We start from the raw sequence: 21,165 nt of genomic DNA, 5'->3' as shown, positions 1-21,165 counted from the left end.
ACTTTAATAGCTTCTATACTTTGAGGTCTAAAAGATTACTAATGGCCAAGATCTGTTAGGGAAGGGCTCACTAATTAAAGTTCTTAAAGAAGAAAATAGGCATATCCAGAATTATATCTATCAATAGAAGAGATATCTGGAGGGGAAAAAAAAATTTAATATTTATTTGATATATAGATTAAGAAAGAAAAATGGGATAATGGCAATAAATAAATGAATGAATGAATGAATGAATGAGTGAATGAATAAATAAATAAATAAGCTAGAAATCAGCATACTTCCTAATTGCCAATTTTGCTACCTCTATAAGGAAATAACTTGATAAGAGACTGATTTACCTGAACAAAGAAATTCAATTTAGTTGGCCCCTTGATATTTTGACTCATCTGTACCTGCTTGGAATATCTTTCAAGGAAATTTAATGATTCTTCAAAGAGAACTAACTACCCACTTTGGAATAAATTGCTTTAAATTTAGAATTGCTTTAAAACCCAATTGTTTCCTCTTGGCTCTCTTCTCATTTCTCTCTGCTACAGGCTGTGGTGTAAAATTTGCTGCTATAAATATGCCTTTATCAGATGATGAAATAGGCAAGCAAAAGTAAAAATTTATTTGATATGCATCTTTAAAAGTGTTTTGATATTTATCTACTTTATTTCCTGTATGATGGAGAAAGTAAATAAGTTAGTGAAACTGTTAGTCAGTAAATAAGTTAGTGAAACTGATAGTCTAGTATGACTTTTCCATCACCATTTTATTTTGAAGATTGCCCTAAAAATTAGAATGACAGCTGTATTATTATTAGAGATGAAAATTTCTGATCTCCTTGTGGCAGTATTTGTGATTTATTTGTGGTCTCATAGGATTTAGAACCAGAACAAGGACTGGAATTTAGTTCTATTCATCCTCAATATCATGTTTTGGTCAGAGTGCCGTATATGATTTTGTCTTTATACAGCAGGGTACACTTCAGCCACTTCTATTATGGAGCTATGAAGTACACCAGGCCTAGTACTCGAGTTGTCCAATTTTAACAGGACTCCATTCTCATCACCAGAAAAGGGGGCTATTATGTTTGGATATCAGTAAAGCAGGCAAAGAACAAACCAGCTTCAATATTGCAAGTGGCCTTGCTTGCTCCAAAATTACACTAGAATTAACTCCACTCTATATGTAACTGCGACATATACCTACAAAACTTTAAGAGGAATACACAGTAGTAATAAGTAAAAACTTTCCTTGCCATTTATAACAGAATGACTTCTGAATATAAAGAGTTAACAAGAATCTTAAAAAAATAACTGAATTTCCATTTTTCTATCATGTTTCATAACCCTTGTCAAAAGGACTTTGTTTTAATGTGAATTTAATCTGTCTTGATAGAATGATTGCTGTAGGACTGGGTGATTGATTCATTATATAATATTTGCCTAGACTGCCTTGGACATTGTTACAGCCTAATGTGGCTGGCCTGCTAAGCTAACATAAAACAAACATTATAATCTCACCATCAATTATAACTAGAACTGTATTACAGTTCCATGGGCATTAAGTAATTGTTAGATTGGAGTGAGCTTCATTGAATGACCTTGAATGCCATACCCTACTACTTTAATAGGGTTAAAGGAGGCTTCTTGCTTTTTCTAAGTCTTAGTTTAAGGAAAGATAGGAGTTGGGCAGAAAATCAGAATAGTTCTTATGTTATGTGTGTATGTGTGTTCTGTTTTAGTGATGACAGCATGGGGTATCAGTATCCATTCACACTAAGAGTTGTGCAGAAGGATGGAAACTCCTGTGCTTGGTGTCCATGGTACAGGTAAATTGTCCCTCCTACTATCCAATGAAAGGAAATGCAAAATGGCCACGTCAGGTCACTTTTTAATAGGTTTTAGGGCTTCAGAAGTAATGATAAGAATTGAGAAGCTTGAATTTAACTTAAGGACCACTCACCAACTCATCCTTAAAAGCTGTGCTGACATCTTAAGCAGGGACAGATTGCTTTTGTGACCAAGTTGTTCAGCCCATTTTACTTTTGATTCTCAAGCTCATGTTAATTTAGCAAATAATATTGTTACTAAGACACATTTCATTTTACATCTTATATGGGTAGGATGTAAAGGGATTGTTTTAATGATGCTAAGTCAAAGAAAATCCAAAAATTAAACTTGTAAACAAGAAAATTACCTTGTTATGTAGATATCATCTTGTTATGTATTAGCAATTCCAGGTATTCTAGTAAGCAGAGACTATAATTTAGCCCCTGACTCTGTTTTTAACTATATTAGGTACACATGTTGATATATCTATTTCCATGTTTATAAAACAGTATTGCTTATACTAAGTAAATCCTCCTGGTTCAGAGAATTAAGTAGCAGAATGTAAAGTTTGCTTCAAGGTTGTTTAGTTTCAGTATTCCAATTTAATTGTGCCCCCATTTGCTTTTCTTAGATTTCACATTTTTATTTGGCTTACCAAATGATTGCTACATATTTTGTTAGTCCAATGTAAAATTATTTTATAATTGTCAACATTCTGTTGAGACTATTATTAACAAATTACAAAGGAAAAAAAGTATAGAGACAGAAGACAAACCTTTAAAACCTGAACTATTTCTTTGCAATTTTTTTTCATTAAATTTTTATTTATCTTTAGATTTTGCCGAGGCTGTAAAATTGATTGTGCTGAAGACAGAGCTTTCATTGGAAATGCATATATTGCTGTGGATTGGGACCCAACAGCTCTTCACCTTCGCTACCAAACATCACAGGAACGGGTAAGAACAAAATACTAGACAGAGTCTTCTTAATACTTTATAAGCCTTTTCTTTTCTTTTTTTTTTTTTTTTTTTTTTTTTTTTTGGTGAGGCAATTGGGGTTAAGTGACTTGCCCAGGGTCACACAGCTAGAAAGTGTTAAGTATCTTGAGGCTGGATTTGAACTCAGATCCTCCTGACTTCAGGGCTGGTGCTTTATCCACTGTGCCACCTAGCTGCCCCAGTAAGGTCTAATTCTTAAAAGTATTTTTATTAGCTTTGAGATTATATCTCTTTTCTTTCTACATTGTGCCATTCTTTTGTACCATCTTAGGACAAGAAAGAGAGTCAATGATTATAAAGTACAGTCTAGCTCCCTGGAGGGCCTCAGGGTCAGCCAGAGTCAGGATAAATTTCAAAGTCCTTGGTCTTTAGGGGGAGAAGTGAAAGAGGCAGGCAAGCTGCCACGCAGCTTGCCAAAGGTGTCTCCTGGATTCTGGAGTCCGAAGTCTCCAGCCTCTCTCCTCCTCCTCCTGCCACCAAGTGTCTCTGACTTCTCTCCCTCCCCCTCCAATCTTTGCCTACCATTATCTTACTACCAAACATTCAGCAAGCACCAATGGTGAGGAGAGCCATCATCCAAATATATGCTAATAAAGCCATTGTCTCATATTGAATAGATAAACTTACGTGCTCTCTTGTCTGATTCAGAGTTTCAGCCCTCTACAAATGATTCCCTGAATAGTACTCAGGCTTTGTGCCATCTGAGGTTTTCTGTCATCTGCTATAGTACTTGAAAAGTTATAATTGGCCATTAACATTATGGATAATAATAAAAAGAAATTCCACAATCAAAACTTTGGGTTGCAAATACCTTTTGTCTATTGGTTAAGAGCCAGCATGAAACTGCAGTTTTTGATAACTAAAAGGCACTTAATTCATTTGTGTGCAAGCTATAATTGGCATCTTTGATTTACAGTATAATTAGTCTTCTCTAAGCTAAACATGCCTAGTACCTTCAGCTGATCATATACCTAACACCTTTCACCATACTGGTTATCCACCTTTTGACAATTTCTGGCTTATCATTGTCCTTTTTAAGCCATCATAGCCATAAGTGAATACAATATCCCCTATGTGATACAGTGGGACTGTTACCTCTTTTATTCGTGTAAAGTGATTATGTCTATGTTCATGTTTGCAAGGTGTTTTCATTAACTGTTTCTCCAATTCAATTCTCTAAGTTTGGTTAGTAGGTCAAGCTTTTGTGGAAGGTGGTTAATCATGTTTTATTGAAATCCATTTTATGTTCCTGAGAATTGAAAAGTTCTATCAGCTTTGAACCTGGTAGTCTAGTAGTCCACCTTGTTGAAAGGCTATTATTGTTCTTACATTATCGAATACCTAGGGAACTAGATAGAAGAAATGTGGATATTTGGACAGGTAGTGTTCATTTACTTCTGGTGGTTCAGTTTCTTGGCTGTACAACATCTTGGAAGATTTAGGTTGTCAGCAGTTGCAGGAATCAAACCTCTTAACACTTATTGTAATAACTTCAAAGCTTGATTTGAAAAAATAACATTCCTTCCTTCTCGTTATAAATTTGACTCACTTCATTAAAACATAGCTGAGAGTTATAGCACTTCTTCCCCATTCTGATGAATTGCATCTGCAAATGATGAATTAGAAAAGTAATGAAAAATTATAGGAAATTCTTCATTCCAAGAGCTATGCAAAAAATCAGCCAGAAGCTGATAAGAGGAGAGGGACCTCCAGCAAATTGCTTGCACCCCAGCCACATACACCCTGAAAAATACAAGCTTCCAAGCAAGATCAGAAATACTAGTAGCTTTCAAGACAAGTATTCTGAGGTAGCAGGAGTGGAAGCTTCTCAGAGAAAACCTCAGAGTAGTTTGAAACTCATAACTAGAAACTTTGAAACCACTGGAGCAGCACTGTTCAAACAAGGTTAGTCCTGAGCTCCATGATCCCTAGTCCACTGGCCAGAAATGCCAAAAATGGTCCTGAAGCATGCAAAAAATCCATATGGAGCCTAACCCTAGGAGGCACAAAGATCAGAATAGGAAATCAAGTGATAAAGTGCTGATCACTCCAATTAAAGCATAGATGGAAACAGAGCTTGGCCCTTGCACAAATCCCCAGTTCAGGAACTGAGGCTTGAAAGACATTCTAAAGAATTGTTGTAAATCCAGAAATGCTCCAACATCTCAAACAAAAGGAGATGCTTCTGTTATAACAATAACAAGCTGAGATTCTGGGGGGAAGGTGGCATGGGGAGTTGGGGAGAAGGGAGAATGGATTTTCAACAAGAACTACATGAATACTTAGAACAAATGAAGCAAAAGATAAAAAATAAATAAATAAATAAACACCTCAAATAGAATTGGAAGGCAGATATATATAGCTTATAACAGAAACTGGTAAACTTTATCCAAGTAATAGACTCCTTGAGAAGAGCAAACAAATCAGTGACTGAAGTAAATATTAGCACAAATCAAAATACTGAAAAATAGAAGAAAATGAAAGCTATCTGAAATCAGAAACAACTGACCCTTATTAAGAAATCAAGGAGAAAGAATCTAAAAGTCATTGGATTCTTGCTTGATTGTACATATTTGTTTTAAGAGTTTTGTTTTTCTTTTTTTTTCATTTGGGTAATATGTAAGAAGAAAAAAATTAACTGAAAAAATTTAATTAGAAAAAAATCTTTGAACAATCCTAAAAATTGTCATTTTAAAGAAATAGTCTGTGTACTAATCTTTCAAGAAATCATAACTGAAAACTGCTCAGATCCATTAGAACCAAGAGCAAAATGACAACAGAAGGAATCCATCAATCACTTCCTGGAAGAAACTCCAAAAGGAAAAGTTTCAAGAATATCATATCCAAAAAATTTTCATTTCACAGTAAAAACATGTCACAAATATCCAGAAAGGATTTCAGATACCAAGAAACTACAACTAAGTCAACATGATTAATGTTGCATCTAATGATGCAAAATTCAATTTCAAGAAAATTATAAAATGATAATAGGTCACATTTAATTGAAGCCTAAATTTCAATTAATATAATACATTTTGAACTAGTCAAGGGTTTTAATATACTGATATCTCATCAGTCAGCATTTGCTTTTTTCTTTTCTTTTTTTTTTTTTTTTTTTTTTTTGTTGAGGCAATTGGGTGACTTGGTAAGTGACTTACCTAGGCTCACACAGTGTTAAGTATCTGAAGCTAGATTTGAACCCAGGTCCTCCTAACTTCAGGGCTGGTGCTCTATCCACTGCACCATCTAGCTGCCCACACCACCTAGCTGCCCCACTCAGCATTTGCTTATTGTCATGTTTAGATGTGATGTGCTATGGCATACCATGTTACCAACAGTGGTTGTAACTTTTTTCTTTTAAATGAACCCTTAACAGAATGGACAAAAGGAAGAATACTTGAGAAGGAAACATTGCCAGAACAAAAAAGAAGAAAGTTGTAATTTCATTGGAACAAAAATTTGTAATAATTGGATGGCACGAAAGGAATCATAGTAAATGATGAGATATTGGAATGCCTGAATCTATAGTGTAAAACATGCACATGAAATCAAAGACAAAATTGCATCAATTTTTTGTGATTTGAAGATAATTATCAGAAATGGAGGATTTTTTTTTAGCTGTATAGATTGAGGATTGTAAACAAAAAGACTGCTCCTAGAGCACTCAGCAATAGTTCAAGTTTATTTGAGGCAGTGAACAACTTTTCTACAAGAATTGGTAGGTTTCATCACTTTAAAAATCAAATTCATTTGCATAATATTATAATTATCACAGAGATAGCAAGTAGAGATAAATCACAGACACTAAATATCCTAATGTTTTAAAGAAAATAATAGAAAAAAGATTAATATAGTAATCAACACATTTTTAATATGGTTAAAACAGGCTTATTCTGAGGGGGAGGAGGGAGGGAGGAAAATGCCTTCCAGAACATACATTACCAAGAAAGAAACCTAGATTGTGTCCAAGAATTGCTTAACACTTTTATTAAGGAAATAATCTTGAAGGGGATTTTAATGAAAATCAGCACTTATTTATCATGCTCAAAATACTTAAACTTCAAGAAGTTATATTAATCACACTAGTTTTTGACCTGGAACCCATTACCATGTTTTACATATAATTATAACTTCAAATATTGTAAATTCAAATAATTCAGACAATTCAAAGGATAAATTATTCATATTAATCAGGATCAAATTATGCAGTCAGGCTCATATAAGCCTAGCATCTTCTAAAAATGAGGGGAAAGCTTGGAACAAACCATTCCAAAAGGCAAAAGATAGAGGCTTACAACCTTTAAGAATTTGGATACTATACCATTTGGTGCATAAATGTTGTACTTCATTATCTGTGATGCCTTTTAGCAAGATATATTTTCCTTATTTCTTTTAATTAGATCTACTTTTTGCCTTTGCTTTGTCTACCCCTGCTTTTTTTTACTTCAATTGATGCATAATAGATTGTGCTTTTCTAGCCCCCCTTACCTTTACTCTTTTTATCTCTGCTTCAAGTATTTTTCTTGTAAACAACATATTATAGAATTCTAGTTCTAAATCAACTTTACTATCTAAATTAATTTATGGGTGAGTTCATCCTATTCACATTCAAAGTTATGATTACTAACTATATTTCTCTCCGTACTATTTTTCTCATTCCCCTTTTCTCTCTTTCTCTCTTTTCTCTCTTTCTCACCCTCCCTTTCCTTTTTATTTTTCTCTTCCTCTGCCTCTCCAAATCTGCCCTCCCTTCTATCAGTTCTCCCCTTTACTCCCCTCTAGTATAAGATATATTTGTATACCACGCTGAATTATGTGTGTTACTCCCTTTTTGAGTCAATTCCAGTTAACCCTGAGGTTCCAGCACTGCTCACCTCCCCAGCCCCCATCTTTCCTTCCCCTGTAAAAGTACTTTTGCACTTCTTTTCTGTAAGATAATTTACCCCATTCTATTAGAAATTTACAACTAAAATTAATTTACCCTTCAGAATTTAATATTACTGCTATGGGAAGAGGAAGGGAATGGATTTTAAATGGTATAGAGGACTTTCAAACATTGCTAGTGAAAAGAGCTGAGCTTCAATAGGAACTTTAAAATGAAAAAAAAAAAAAGAATTCAAGAGAAATCTCAAAACGTAAATTATGAGCAGTTGGAAGTAATTGTATGATGTAGTGCTAACTAACTTTCAGAATTTTAATGTCTTCAACAGATATTAAGAAAGTTAAAAAGACATGTGTTTGTTTAGATTTGAAGTTTTTAAGAAGGGAAAAGAGGTGGTGGTGGGTTGATACAAGGAATATACAAATATAGAAAGAAGAAAATGAGAAGAAACATATATAAACATATTGGAAGGGGTAAAGGGAGCAGGCATCAGATGAACCTCTTTGCTCTTATTAAACAAGTGGTTTAGGGCCAGCTAGATGACACGTTGGAGAGAGCCTCCACATGACAGTGGAAGATCCAGTGTTAGAATATGTGCCCAAAATGATTTATCATGTAGGAATTTCCAGATAAATATATGCATGTTTTTCCAATCTTATTCCTTCCCTATCTCCATCTAACTGCATAGGATTGATAGTGACTGCATCTATGATTTCATTAGCATAGGGAATTTCCAGGGGAGGGAACTTTTTATACCACTGCAAATCAGCATGTTCTATGCAACTTCTATTGTTAATTGAGTTGTGTAGAACACTGAAAGGCTAAATGCTTGCTCAGGGACACAGCCAGTTTGTATCAGGATAAGACTCTAAATTAGGTATTCCATGCTTCAACTAGCTATCTGTCTAGGTACAAAGTGCATATTAAAAAGACTATAAACAGTAAAAATAGGAAAATCAATATTCTTCTTGAGTTTAGCATAAATCATAAAGGCTAGGCTTGATAAATGTGATATAAATAAATAGATTCATTTGATGCCTGCTCAATTTACCACTTCCAACATGTTTATATATGCGGCTTCTCTTTTTTTTCTTTCTATATTTGTATATTCCTTGTATCGCTCTACCACCACCCCTTTTCTCTTCTTAAAAAAACTTAAATCTAAACAAACACATGTCTTTTTAACTTTCTTAATATCCTTCAAAGATATTAAAATTCTGAAGATTACATTAGCACTACATCATACAGCTATTTCCAACTGCTCATAATTTGTTTTGAATTTTCTCTTGAATTCTTTTATTTGCATTTCAAAGTACTGTGTTTTAAGATTTCTCTTGAATTGTTTTGTTTGCATTTTAAAGTTCCTATTGAAGCTCTGTATATCTATATACCTGTAGATATAGCTCTGTCTATTTATCTCTCTATCTACACATATACACATCTGGGAATGGGAGAAAGCAAACTATATCTGATACTCATTTTTAAAAGAAGAAAGTAGCTCCCCTTACATCAACAAAGAGTACGTAAGAATTTCCATTGTTTATGCTTTCCTTAGACATTAACTGGGAACTTTTAGTTGGCGGTAGTTTTTTGAAAAATTTAGCCTTTTCTGAAGAATGAACATCTCAAAAGATGATGAAAGCCTTTGATGTTCATAAAAGAATAGCTCTTAAAATCTATATCCATATTGTCAAATTTTTCTTAAAATTTTTTCTCTTTCGAAATTCCCCTTTTTGATAAGTTATTTCATAAAGGGACCATTTCCTGTGATTCAAGTTTCCTTTGATTTTAAGTAAGATTCTTAGAGGAAGAATACATTCCATCCAAAACTGTCTAAATCTTGTAAGTTTGTAAATAAGGACAGAGGGCCAGTATTTGGGCTTCATATTTACAGAAAATTCTCATCAAAGACTTCAAAAAGAAGGAAAATATGGGCCTTTGTGAATAAAGCAATAAAAGATGTAATCTTTAAAAAAAAAAAACACAGATAGGAGCAGTTATAAGGTAACATGGTAATATGCCACATGTATATGAACTTTCTAAGAAAAAAAAAAGTCATTTTCTACAGGACTTTGGGCTCAGCCCTTAGGGCACAAGGATCTTTATGGTTATTTGGTAGAAGTACTATTATTTTTACTCTGGAACTTCACTTGTTTCTCAATTTAGATGATGCTTGTTCATCAAGTGACAATCACATATAGGGAAAGAATAAATAAAATGTTTGTCTTTTCTTTCTTCTCTATCAATAAATATCTATCCTTTCTCTCTCCCTTACAAACATGCAAACCAACATGACTTGATGGTTAACAAGGTTTCTAAGGTTTGAACTGATATGACTGGAGAACTCCTCAACAAGAATAATTTTGATTTCTCAGTGTGTTTTTTGTCCATTTTATCACAATTTCTTATCCCACATGGGAGATGAGCACCAGCAACATTTCACGTAGTGTTATAATAATACCCTAAGAAGCTGGATATATTCCCAATAAGATCAGGGGTGAAACAATGGTGCCCATCACTGTTATCAATATTGTACTAGAAATTATAGCTTTAGCAATAAGAGAATTAAAAGAATTAAAATAGGTAATGAAGATAAAACTATTAACTCTTTGCAGATGGTATGATGATATACTTAGAGAATCATCTAAAAACTTACTTGAAATAATTAAAAGCTTTAGCAAAGTTACAGGACATAAAATAAACCCATATAAATCATTAGTATTTCAATATATTACTGACAAAGCCAAGCAGCAAGAAATAGAAAGAGAAATTCCATTTAAAATAACTCTAGACAAAATATTTGGGTGTCAACCTACTAAGACAAATCCAGGAACTATATGAACACAATTACATAACATTTCTCACAAATAAAGTCAGATCTAAACTATTGGAAAAGTATCAATTGCTCATGAATAGGCTGAACTAATATAATAAAAATGACAATGCTACCTAAATTGATTCAGCACCATACCAAACTGCCACAAAGTTGTCTTATAAAGCTAGAGAAAATAATAACAGAATTCATATGGGAAGAATAAAAGGTCAAGAATATCAATGAATTAATGAAAAAAAAAATATGAAGGATAATGACCTGACAGTACCAAGGCTAAAACTATATTATGAAACACCACTCATCAAAACCATTTGGAATTGGCTAAAAAAATAAAATTGTGGATCAGTGGAATAGTTTAGATACATATGACACAATAATCAATGACTATAGTAATCTAGTATTTGATAAACCCCCAAACTCCAGCTTCTGAGATAAGAACTTATTTTTCACCAAAATTGCTAAGAAAACTGGAAAATAATGTCTCAGAAACTTGGTATAGACCTACATCTCACACCTCATACCAGAATAAGGTCAAAAGGAGTCCATGATTTGGGTGTAAAGAATGATACCATAAACAAATTTGGAGAGCAAGGGATAGTTTACTTCTCAGATCTTTGGAGAAGGGAGAAATTTATGACCAAAGAACTAGAGAACGTTATGAAATGGACAACGTCAATTATATTGAATTAAAAAGGTTTTGAACAAATAAAACCAACAGAAACAAGATTAAAAGGGAAGTACAAAGCTGGGGAAAAAATTTTAATCAGTGTTTCTGATAGAGGTATTATTTCTAAAATATATAAAGGACTGTGTCAAATTTATAAAATTACAAGTCATTCCTCAATTGATAAATAGTTAAAGAATTTGAATATAATTTTCAGATAATGAAATTAAAGTCATCTATAGTTACATGAAAAAATGCTCTATAATAACCCCCCTAGTACATGGTATAAATGTACAAGTGAAGCATTTTCTTTAGGGCTTAATGCTTTGGTAGACCCCTCTTTCTCTTGTAATCTTATCTATCTCTTTTCCTGATAGATAGATGTAGATATAATATGTATTGAAATATATATGTATATATATATATATATATATATGTATTTATATGTATATCCTGAGTCTGATATTTGTAAATCTATGATATATTCGCTCTCTTGCTTCTAAAGAACCTATAGCATACATTGATCTACTTCACATTCCAGAATTAAAATCTATCTCATATTTAACCTATGAAAATAGAAGGAAACTTCTGTCCTTTCCTGTTCCTTCCTCCCTCCCTCCTTTCCTTCCTTCTTTCCTTCTTCCCTTCCTTCCTTCCTTTCTTTTTCCTTTCCCTTTTTCCTCCCTTCCTTCCTTCCCTTCTTCTTTCATTAAATTTAATCCTACTGCAAATTCAAGCAATCCACCTACTTCATTCTCTCTTAGTAGCAGATATTAAGTGTGAATCAAGTTTAGTTTAATATTTATTAATAATAATAATATTAGAAGTCATATAGCACTTGAAGGCTTACAAAACACGTATATATTTATCATTCGATGATATATGTGATCTCATTTGATTAGGTACATGCTATTTTCTCCATTTTTACAGATGAAAATACTGAGGCTGGAATAGGTTAAGTAGTTACATTGCTAGAATAGAATGAGGCAGAATTTTAATTCACGTTTTCCTAATTTGAACTCTAGTATTCTCTCCCCCAACTCTCTTTTTTTGTCTTTTTCATAGAACAAACTCTTTAGTTTACTAAAAGAACAACAACAAAAAAAAATTCATGTATATATGAAAAGAAAAAAAAATTAATAAAAGTACTATCAATTGTTTCTATGTTTTCTACCAGTCTTTTTTATTTTGTATTTATTAGATTTTGTTGCTATCTTTTTTTTTTTTTTTTAAGCTGAGACAATTGGGGTTAAGTGACTTGCCAGGGTCATACAACTAGGAGGTGTTTAGTGTATGAGGCCAGATTTGAACTCAGGTTCTCCTGACTTAAGGGCTGGTGCTCTCTATCCCTAGCTGCCCCTGTTGATGTCTTTTTTAAATAGTTATGGTTAATGTTCTGATTTGGGTTCTTTTTTTGTTTGTTTTTGTTTTTGTTTTTTTTACTTTGTATTACTTCTTATAAGAATTTTCATTTTGTTAAATTAATTTCTTTATGTCAATTTTGGGATAGTAATATTCCATTACAGCAATGTACCACAATTCATCCATTTCCCAATTATTGAACATCTAGACTATTTCCAAATTTTACCATATTATTATAAATAAAACCTAAATAAATATTTATGTACAGACAGGGTTCCCCCCCACCCCACCCCTTTCCCTTTCTGATAACATTGTTAGGATGCTCTAGTGAATAGGATCACTGGATCAAAGAGTACAGTCAGTTTTGTACCTATGATCATGATTGTAAGTGAGCACTGACATCCTACACACAAACACACTGATCCAATCTTTTAATGACCTATTTCCATCTAGATTGTGGAAGAACATGAGAGTGTGGAGCAGAGCCGGAGAGCACAAGCAGAGCCCATCAACCTGGACAACTGTCTGTGTGCCTTCACAAACGAAGAGGAGTTGGGAGAGAATGAGATGTATTACTGTTCTAAGTGCAAAACCCACTGCTTGGCCACCAAAAAGCTGGATCTTTGGAGACTCCCCCCAATTCTGGTATGTTCTTGGTCTAAATACAACATAAGCAATGAGCATATCTGGTGACCATTTTCACTCAACTTGAAAAGAAAGCTTTGTACTTTGACTACTACTGAAGTAGTACTTGTTCATTTATTCATTCAGCAAATATCTGCTTGAATCTTCTTTGATTAAAAGTATTGTGCAAGTTATTGTGGATAATGTAAAGCTGGGTGAAGCATAGTCTTGGCTCTTAAGAAGCTTATAATCCAAACAATATTTCTGCAAATGAAAGAGTTGACATTTTTTGAAACCAAGTTATAGAGGAATAAAAGAAAATCTTCACATCTACTATTTCTTTCTTCTGTTATCAAAATTGTATTTTGCACTTACAGTTTGAAACCTGTTTTTTCAATTCCCAAAACAAAAATGCACTTCAGGGGTGCACTAGGATCTTTTTTCTTCCACAGGAAGAACCAGCTTGTAAAGGCTTACGTAAGGGATTTTGTGACTGGCCCTATGAATTATGTTTGCAAACCCTTAGTGTATGACCTAGGATCATGAAAAGATGTATATGTGTTTCTGTTTTTCACTTTAGCGATAGTATTTAAAATTGAGTGATGAGATAACAGGTATTATGAGCCCAGACTTCCACATCTTTAAAGAATATAGTCATGACAGTTCTTAATATACAAGGAAGTTGGGATTTTTTTAAAGCATTCTTAGATAAATCTAGTAGTGCATATTTAAAAAAATTTTTTTGGTCTTGAAGTTGTTTTTGAAATATTATCTCAAAAATAACATTGTTTTGTTAAGTGGAAGATAACTTGTGAATATACCATAGAAAGTTCAGTGCTATAGTTATGAGTAGTGAAGTTCTTTGATGAAAGTTAGTGTAGAATGAAAACTGTAGTTAATGTTTTATGATACTTAAAGAACAATTGTTATTTCCAAAATTTCCAAATTGTTAATTTTGTTTTTAGAAAAGTACCTTGGTCACAGCCCTTAGATATAGATGCTTTCTGCTGTTTTTCCTCCAGATAATTCACCTAAAGCGATTTCAATTTGTGAATGGCCGATGGATAAAATCACAGAAAATTGTTAAATTTCCTCGTGAGAGTTTTGACCCCAGTGCTTTTCTTGTGCCGAGAGATCCAGCTCTGTGCCAACGAAAACTACTCACACCCCAAGGTGAAGACCTCTCTGAGCCCCGGATTCTTCAGGGAGAAGTGAAGAAAGTGGATCCCCAGAGTACATGGACCACTGGGGAGGGGGATATGCTGAGCAAGAGTCCATCCTCACTCAGTGGGAACATCAACAGTAACACAAAAGGTAGGGAGATTTGTGACAGAGATAACAAAACCTCCTTGAGTCACACACTCGGTGGACTTTGGTGGGATTCCTGGAATCAGTAAGCTTTTCTTTTAATATTTGCCCTGAATTTGGTCTAATGAATTGCAAGGAAGAGGTGTGTAGACTTGTGTTTTATTACATTAAATTGAGACTTGCCCATCCTTACACAGAACATTTTCAAGATTCTCTAAACTTTGGACCATTATGTCTTAAGATTTTTCTACCTTTCTATAACTCTAACTCAATTTGGAGGAACATGGGAGTGAAAGAATTGAAATAAGTTCTTTAGCAAATCTGAGTGTTTTCATCATCCTCTTTGCAAATAGAAATGTGAACTGGCTCTTGAATTAGTTGTGGTAGATAAATTAATTCGTGTAAATGTCTCCTCTTTTACAGGTTCTCCATCTTTAGCAAGAAAAAATGGGACCAGTTGTCCCTCAAGCAAAAATAACAGCCCCAGCAGCAGCCCACGGACTTTAGGAAGGAGCAAAGGGCGGCTCCGGCTGCCCCAAATTGGCAGCAAAAACAAACTCTCAAGTAGCAAAGAGAACTTGGATGCCAGTAGAGAGAATGTCACTGACCAGACTTTTGAGCTGGCAGAGGCCATGAGTAGAGGGCATGTGCTAAGTGGCAGTCAACCTGAGTTATTCACTCTTCAGGATCATGAGGCCACTTTGGCCAATGGATTCCTTTGTGAGCATGATGCCTATAATAATGGCTGCAGCAACGGTCATATGGAAAACCACAGTGAGGAAGACAGCATGGATGACCAAAGAGAAGATGTCTGTATTAAACCTATTTACAACTTATATGCAATTTCAGTAAGTGGGCCATGAAATTGGGTACCTGATTTTGGGTCATTCTTGTTAGGCACTTCTGAAAGAGAGCTCCAAAATACAAGTTTCTCAGAACTGTAAGGTTTTCTGTTTTGTCTTTTCTTCATATACTTTGCCATATAGATTTTAATCCACAATATAAAGTAAAAAATAAACTCTACCACTCTACCCCAAATTGATAGTTGTTTACCCAGACAAAATGTTTTATAATATTTGCAGGGAATATGGAGGGATGAAAGGATTAATAATTGCAAATAGCTATAATAGAGGGTCCCCAGAAAGTCTTTCCCTGCTGAAAGTCTGTTGACCAAGCAGTTTAACACCTACTGATTCTAGACCATTATTTCACATAATGGTGAGAAATTTTAACTTCAGCTACAATAACTTTCTAACATGCTTTCACTTTTCTCTTTATTTTTTTCAGTGCCATTCAGGAATTATGGGTGGGGGCCATTATGTCACTTATGCCAAAAACCCAAACAACAAGTGGTACTGCTACAATGACAGTAGCTGCAAGGTAACTGTCTCAGATTTTTGGTGGGAAGACAGAAACACGGGACAGGGAACACTCAAAATGATGAATTTTTTAAATTTATTTTTTAAAACAGCTTTTTCTATTAAAATACATATACCTGTTTTAACTATGAAGAGTTATTTTAAATATTATATTTTACATTTATCCATAGTCAGAATATTTTCTAAATAATTTCATGTTCTTCTTAGAAATTAAATACTCATTTTAAAAGCAGATAACCTTGCTAAAGTGTTATGTGGATTAAAAGAAAACAAGCTTTCTTCCCCAAAGAATCCAAGTCTCAGGTTTGGTTTCAGGGTTTTTATTGAATATATCTATTTCCTTTTCAGGAACTCCACCCAGATGAAATTGATACTGACTCTGCCTACATTCTTTTCTATGAGCAACAGGGGATGGACTATGCACAATTTCTGCCAAAGATCGATGGCAAAAAGATGGCAGACACAAGTAGTATGGATGAAGATTTTGAGTCCGATTACAAAAAGTACTGTGTGTTACAGTAAACCCGTGGTTCTTCCTGTCAGGCAAGGGGGCATTGGGAAAACAACTCTCTGCAGCTGACATTTGTCAAAAGCATCACTGAAGCAAGCAAGCTAAATATAGTTATTTTATCCTGTGACCCTGAAGCACAAAATGAAAAGCCTAATTAAATAGCTGTTAACATAATGATAAGACTGTTTTTGTTTGGGAATATCTCACTACAAGCTCTCACAGGTTCTCTGATGGGGAGTGACAGAGGCTGCCATTGTCTGGTAAACAGAATGGTTTGGCATGCCAGCCAAATAGGACCAAGTAAGAGCTGGTTTGTAGTGTAGATCTCTACTTACTGGTTATCCTAACAAAATACAAAAGGTCTCCTTAGAATAAGAATAAAACAAAAAAATAAAAATTGTAGTGTTGTCTGGAGACGACATGATTTGCTACCTCCTTTTTCCTGAAGTTTTATTCCATTATATTGGCAAGGTGTAGAAAGCAAGATCATGAAAAGGTGTTTGTGGTATGTGACTGGTATGGACACTTTTTTTAGTCCATCTTGCCACTATTTATATGTCTATCTTGCTTTTTTGTTTTGTTTTTGTATTTGGAACACAACTGAATCATTGGTGGCAGAAATGTGTAGTGATCTGCCCAGAAAGGATTTCCTCTCAGTTGTGTAACCTCCAAACAGTGGCTGGGTGCTTTTGGGTAACTATGTGCAGGAAGAGGCAAGTGAGGAATGTGTCCAGGCAGAGAGGCCCTTTGGTTTAGGATATACCAACATGCATCTGTTTCCTAATGGCTGCAAAGAATGTTTGCAATTTTTCATCTTGTTTCGAAATGCACATATTGCACAGAGGGTTCCTGGAAGAAAAGTCAAAAGCTAAGTTGTCTTTTGTGATTGATGTTATTTTAATTTTGCACTTTAAAAAAAAAAACTTAATTCATGCAGCTTAATGTTCAAAAGTCTCATATTTGGTGGCTCTAAAGTGACTAGAGAGTATTTTTGTTCCCTGCTATGAAATTTAAAAACAACACAATACCGAAACATTGATAGATTCTAGATAATTCTCATGAAATTGGTGACTATGTTTTTATCATTTAGCATTTGGAATAGAATAAATTTTCCATTGATTTCCATAATTTCCTTTATAAAGTAAAAAATTGCTGTACCTATTTTGGCATTTGTCAATTTTTAGGGTTTTTTAAATTTTATATTTACTAGTCATAGTATTTTTGGCTCCCTTGGTCTTCATTGTTTCTTTAATTATTCAGGACTGGAAGAAAGACATGTTCATTATTTATTTGAGACAGCATTTTAACATTTTTTCCAGTGTTGATGTTTTTAAATATATTTGAAGCAAATGTTTTATTTTTTCCAGCCTTCCCTTGTTTGACTTAATCCTGATATGTTGATTGCCATTAATCAAAACACTACCAAATTCCATCACCCTTCCTTAAAAGTGGAGAATAATTATTGATGTGATCAACATTTGTGTTCTAATTTCTGAGACTAGTTAATATACAGTTTCCCTTTTGTGCATTTTACAACATTATCTTAATCTGCCTGCAATCTTTTTTCCCATAAGGATTGGAAAAATTGTGTCATTTCAAAAGATAATCTTACCAATTCAGGTTGAAATTTTGTTTTAATAAGTTAGGTAAGTGAACAACAAGATTTAGGAGGCTGGTGAAATAAAACAAAATACAGACTTTCTTTTTTCAGAACTTTCAGTACACAGAAATTTTGTCTATTCCTACTTGGACAAGCTCCATGAAAAATTTAAAAAAAATTTTTTCAATAATTTCCTTACCAACGTTTTATTTAAGCAGGTAGCACAATCTACTAATGTTATTTGATCTGTATTTGTTATATTGGTTGTAATTATTTTTTAATTAAATTAATTCATGAATTAGCAAAATTTTATTAAATTAACTATTAATATTAATTACATTCACTTTGTAAATTACTGTATAAAACTTATTGACAATGCACTGACTTTAGAAAGATGTCAATGTACATAAATACAGTGTAAATAAAATAGTGTTGATGGTATTGAAATATGAACTGTATAAAAAAGCATCAGTAATTGTATATGGAGTGAACCTGTTTATCTGTAACTATTATTACAACAAATTAAATACTGTGGATGCACTTTTATGTAGCTTTTTTTATAGTTATTGGAGTGTAAGTAGAAAATCACCTAAGACCTTTCTCTTCTGTGACCATGTGTTAATATTCCATTATGAAGCTATTATAATAGCTGTCTGGCATTTTGAGTCAATGCTGAGTCCCCTAGTAAGCCACTCCTAAAGAATTGTACTAGGAGTAGAACAAGATGCCAAGAAAAGGTCTGCTCTCCTCTCGGCAAATGTCAGAAGAAAAACAGAGAGACTAGAGTCGAATAGAATATCTCAACTGATTTCATCAGAGCTGAAGCCCATTCAGCCAGCTCCATGCCATCAAAAGATAGTTCTGAATGGCTGTGTGCTATATACTATGCTTAGGATGTGGTAGAGGAGATACAAAGAAGAGTAAAACCTAGACCCCCTACCCTCATGGGGCTTATTCTCCAGAAGATGAATTGTGGCAGGGGAAAACTCATTTTCATAAATGTTTAAAATAGCTTAAAACTGGGGGCAGAGGGTAGTCTGAGAGATAGCTTAAAAAACACATATTTCTGTAATTGTGAAAAAAAAAAAAGCATATAAATGGAATTCCATGAAGCATACATGTCAAACACATATGAAATAGGCATATAAATATTCCATATTTACATGTCCAATACTTTTCTAAATTGTTAGTGGCAATTGTCACTTCTGTAAGCACCAGACCTGCCACAGGGTGGTGCTGTTCACTGAATAAAGGAACCTTCCACTACTTGCTTTTGGCTCCATTAAACTGGTTGTCACATCTGATTAGATATTCTTTGACAATTATCTAAATTCTTTATGTCAGGGATGTGCCTAGATTAATGTATTTGAGAATAGAGGACTAAATTGAATTGAATAGCAGGCTAGATTTAAGAGGAGCTCAAGCTATCATATGGACTTTGCACCTCTCTCATTCTTTGTCTTGTATCCTATATTGAACAGATGCTATTAAAAAGCTGTAACAGAAGAGCTCACCAACTGACTTGCTTTCTTCTGAAAGTAGTTCATCATGGATATAGCAAGGTAGAGAAGTCTCTGTCTTTTGGTAATGGGAAATGGAATACAGGATTCACCAAATCTAGACATGTACATCAAAAATTATTTTTGAATCTTTTTTGCATTAAACAAAGAAATAATAAGGTATTCCTTGTCTTAAAGAATTTAGTCCTAAGAAAAACAAGGCACACACTTAAAAAGGGGAGGAAGGGATAGGGACTAGACCTATGATTTCATATAAAGAATTTTGAGATAAGGAAACTTATTAATATAGGTCTCTGCAACCTAGTCTTAAAGAATTACCTAGAGCATTGAGAGATTAAATGACTTACCTGGTGTCACATGGTCAATGACCTGAGACTGGCCATGAAAAAGTGTTTTCTATATAATATTCCATTTATAAGTAAAGTCTTTTATAAACAGTTTTAAGGTGACTGCCAAGTGATGTGTCATAGCCAATAAATACTGGGAGTGACTACGAGGAAGTAATCATTGGCTATATAGTTAGGTAAGGCATCAGGAAAGAAGAAATTTAACTAGATCTTGAAGGAAGATTAGAAAATGTATAGATGGAAAGGGAAAGGGAAAAAAATATACTAGGTAGGTAAGCAGAAAAGACATTTGTGTAGGAATGTACATGTTGCTTAAGAGACAGTAAATAGACTTCTGGTTAAGGTGGTGATGGGTAGATTTATAGAGAAAGGAGCCTAGCTCTCCAGTATTCCTCTCCAACAAAAATCTAAAACGGCATCAGAACAATAATCAATAAGACAGAAAATAAACAACAGTAATATAATATCCCAGGAAGGTTATACGAAGTGACCAGAAACACACAATTACAGGGAGAGGGAAGGCAGAAGCCAACAATAAACAAGGACTGAAACCTACTGGTTATCAAGACACTTTGCACCAAGGGATAAGAGTTGCAGTTTCTTGAAAGAATATGATGGAGGGGGAAAAAACAAGTCTTAATTTACCATGAATAAGAATGTTATGAACTTAATTTCAAAATAAAGGAAGGTAAAGTAAAGAGACCTGTTAGGATGTATAAGACAACAAAGTTTTAAATGCGACGTTAGCATTATAAAGGCATAAATGTGAGAGATTTTACAAAGGAAAAAACAGTTGCTAATTGGAGTATGGTGGTGAGATAGATAGGATTAGGTATATTGTAAGTTTACAGCAAGAGATCAAAGCAATAGACAGTTGGTGAGGCTTCAAACTCAGGGAACAGGTAAGAAGAACTGGAGGTCTTGATCTGGTAGTTACATTGAAATTTAAATTGAAAGCATAAAAAGACATGAAAAGAGCAGAAGTAAAAGTATTGAGCCGGTCAGGAAGAAGAGGAGAAAGAAAAGCAGGCAAACCAGGACTAATGTGATCAAGATTGGGTGGAGCAAAGAGATAAAGAAACTGAAATAGTAAAGATGTTTCTATAATATTTACTGAGAATAGGACCTGGGAAAGAAAAGTGAGCCTTAACTCAATGATGGATAGTGACAAGTTTAAAATCTTCTTTATATTTTATATATATATATATCTGTCCCTTTGACAAGTGATAGCTTACCTGACTATCCAGTAACCTCTGTACTAGATTATGTCATGTTGTTCTCTATAGGAGTTGAGTGATTGGAACCAGGGAGCTACAGGGC

General features: G+C 33.9%; 1 protein-coding gene across 4 annotated transcripts in view; it reads left to right on the top strand.

Annotated features, from left to right (window-relative positions):
• The window catches only part of USP32 (ubiquitin specific peptidase 32), a 242,267-nt gene extending 223,749 nt beyond the window's left edge, over window positions 1-18,518 (top strand). For 3 of the 4 annotated variants that reach the window (XM_051994085.1, XM_051994084.1, XM_051994087.1), the window contains 7 exons: window positions 1,730-1,816; window positions 2,653-2,773; window positions 13,010-13,201; window positions 14,203-14,494; window positions 14,912-15,336; window positions 15,776-15,868; window positions 16,216-18,518. In XM_051994085.1, the coding sequence (XP_051850045.1) occupies window positions 1,730-1,816; window positions 2,653-2,773; window positions 13,010-13,201; window positions 14,203-14,494; window positions 14,912-15,336; window positions 15,776-15,868; window positions 16,216-16,389 (1,384 nt within the window). In that variant the 3' untranslated portion in view covers window positions 16,390-18,518. The remainder of the gene's footprint in view (window positions 1-1,729; window positions 1,817-2,652; window positions 2,774-13,009; window positions 13,202-14,202; window positions 14,495-14,911; window positions 15,337-15,775; window positions 15,869-16,215) is intronic. The other variant, XM_051994086.1, reaches the window with a different exon arrangement.
• Window positions 18,519-21,165: the final 2,647 nt, after the last annotated feature.

This window comes from Antechinus flavipes, chromosome 4, assembly GCF_016432865.1.
Source record: "Antechinus flavipes isolate AdamAnt ecotype Samford, QLD, Australia chromosome 4, AdamAnt_v2, whole genome shotgun sequence".
In the NCBI taxonomy this organism is placed as follows: domain Eukaryota; kingdom Metazoa; phylum Chordata; class Mammalia; order Dasyuromorphia; family Dasyuridae; genus Antechinus; species Antechinus flavipes.
The sequence above is the reverse complement of the archived record's forward strand: the minus strand, read 5'-3'. Positions and strand labels throughout refer to the sequence as shown.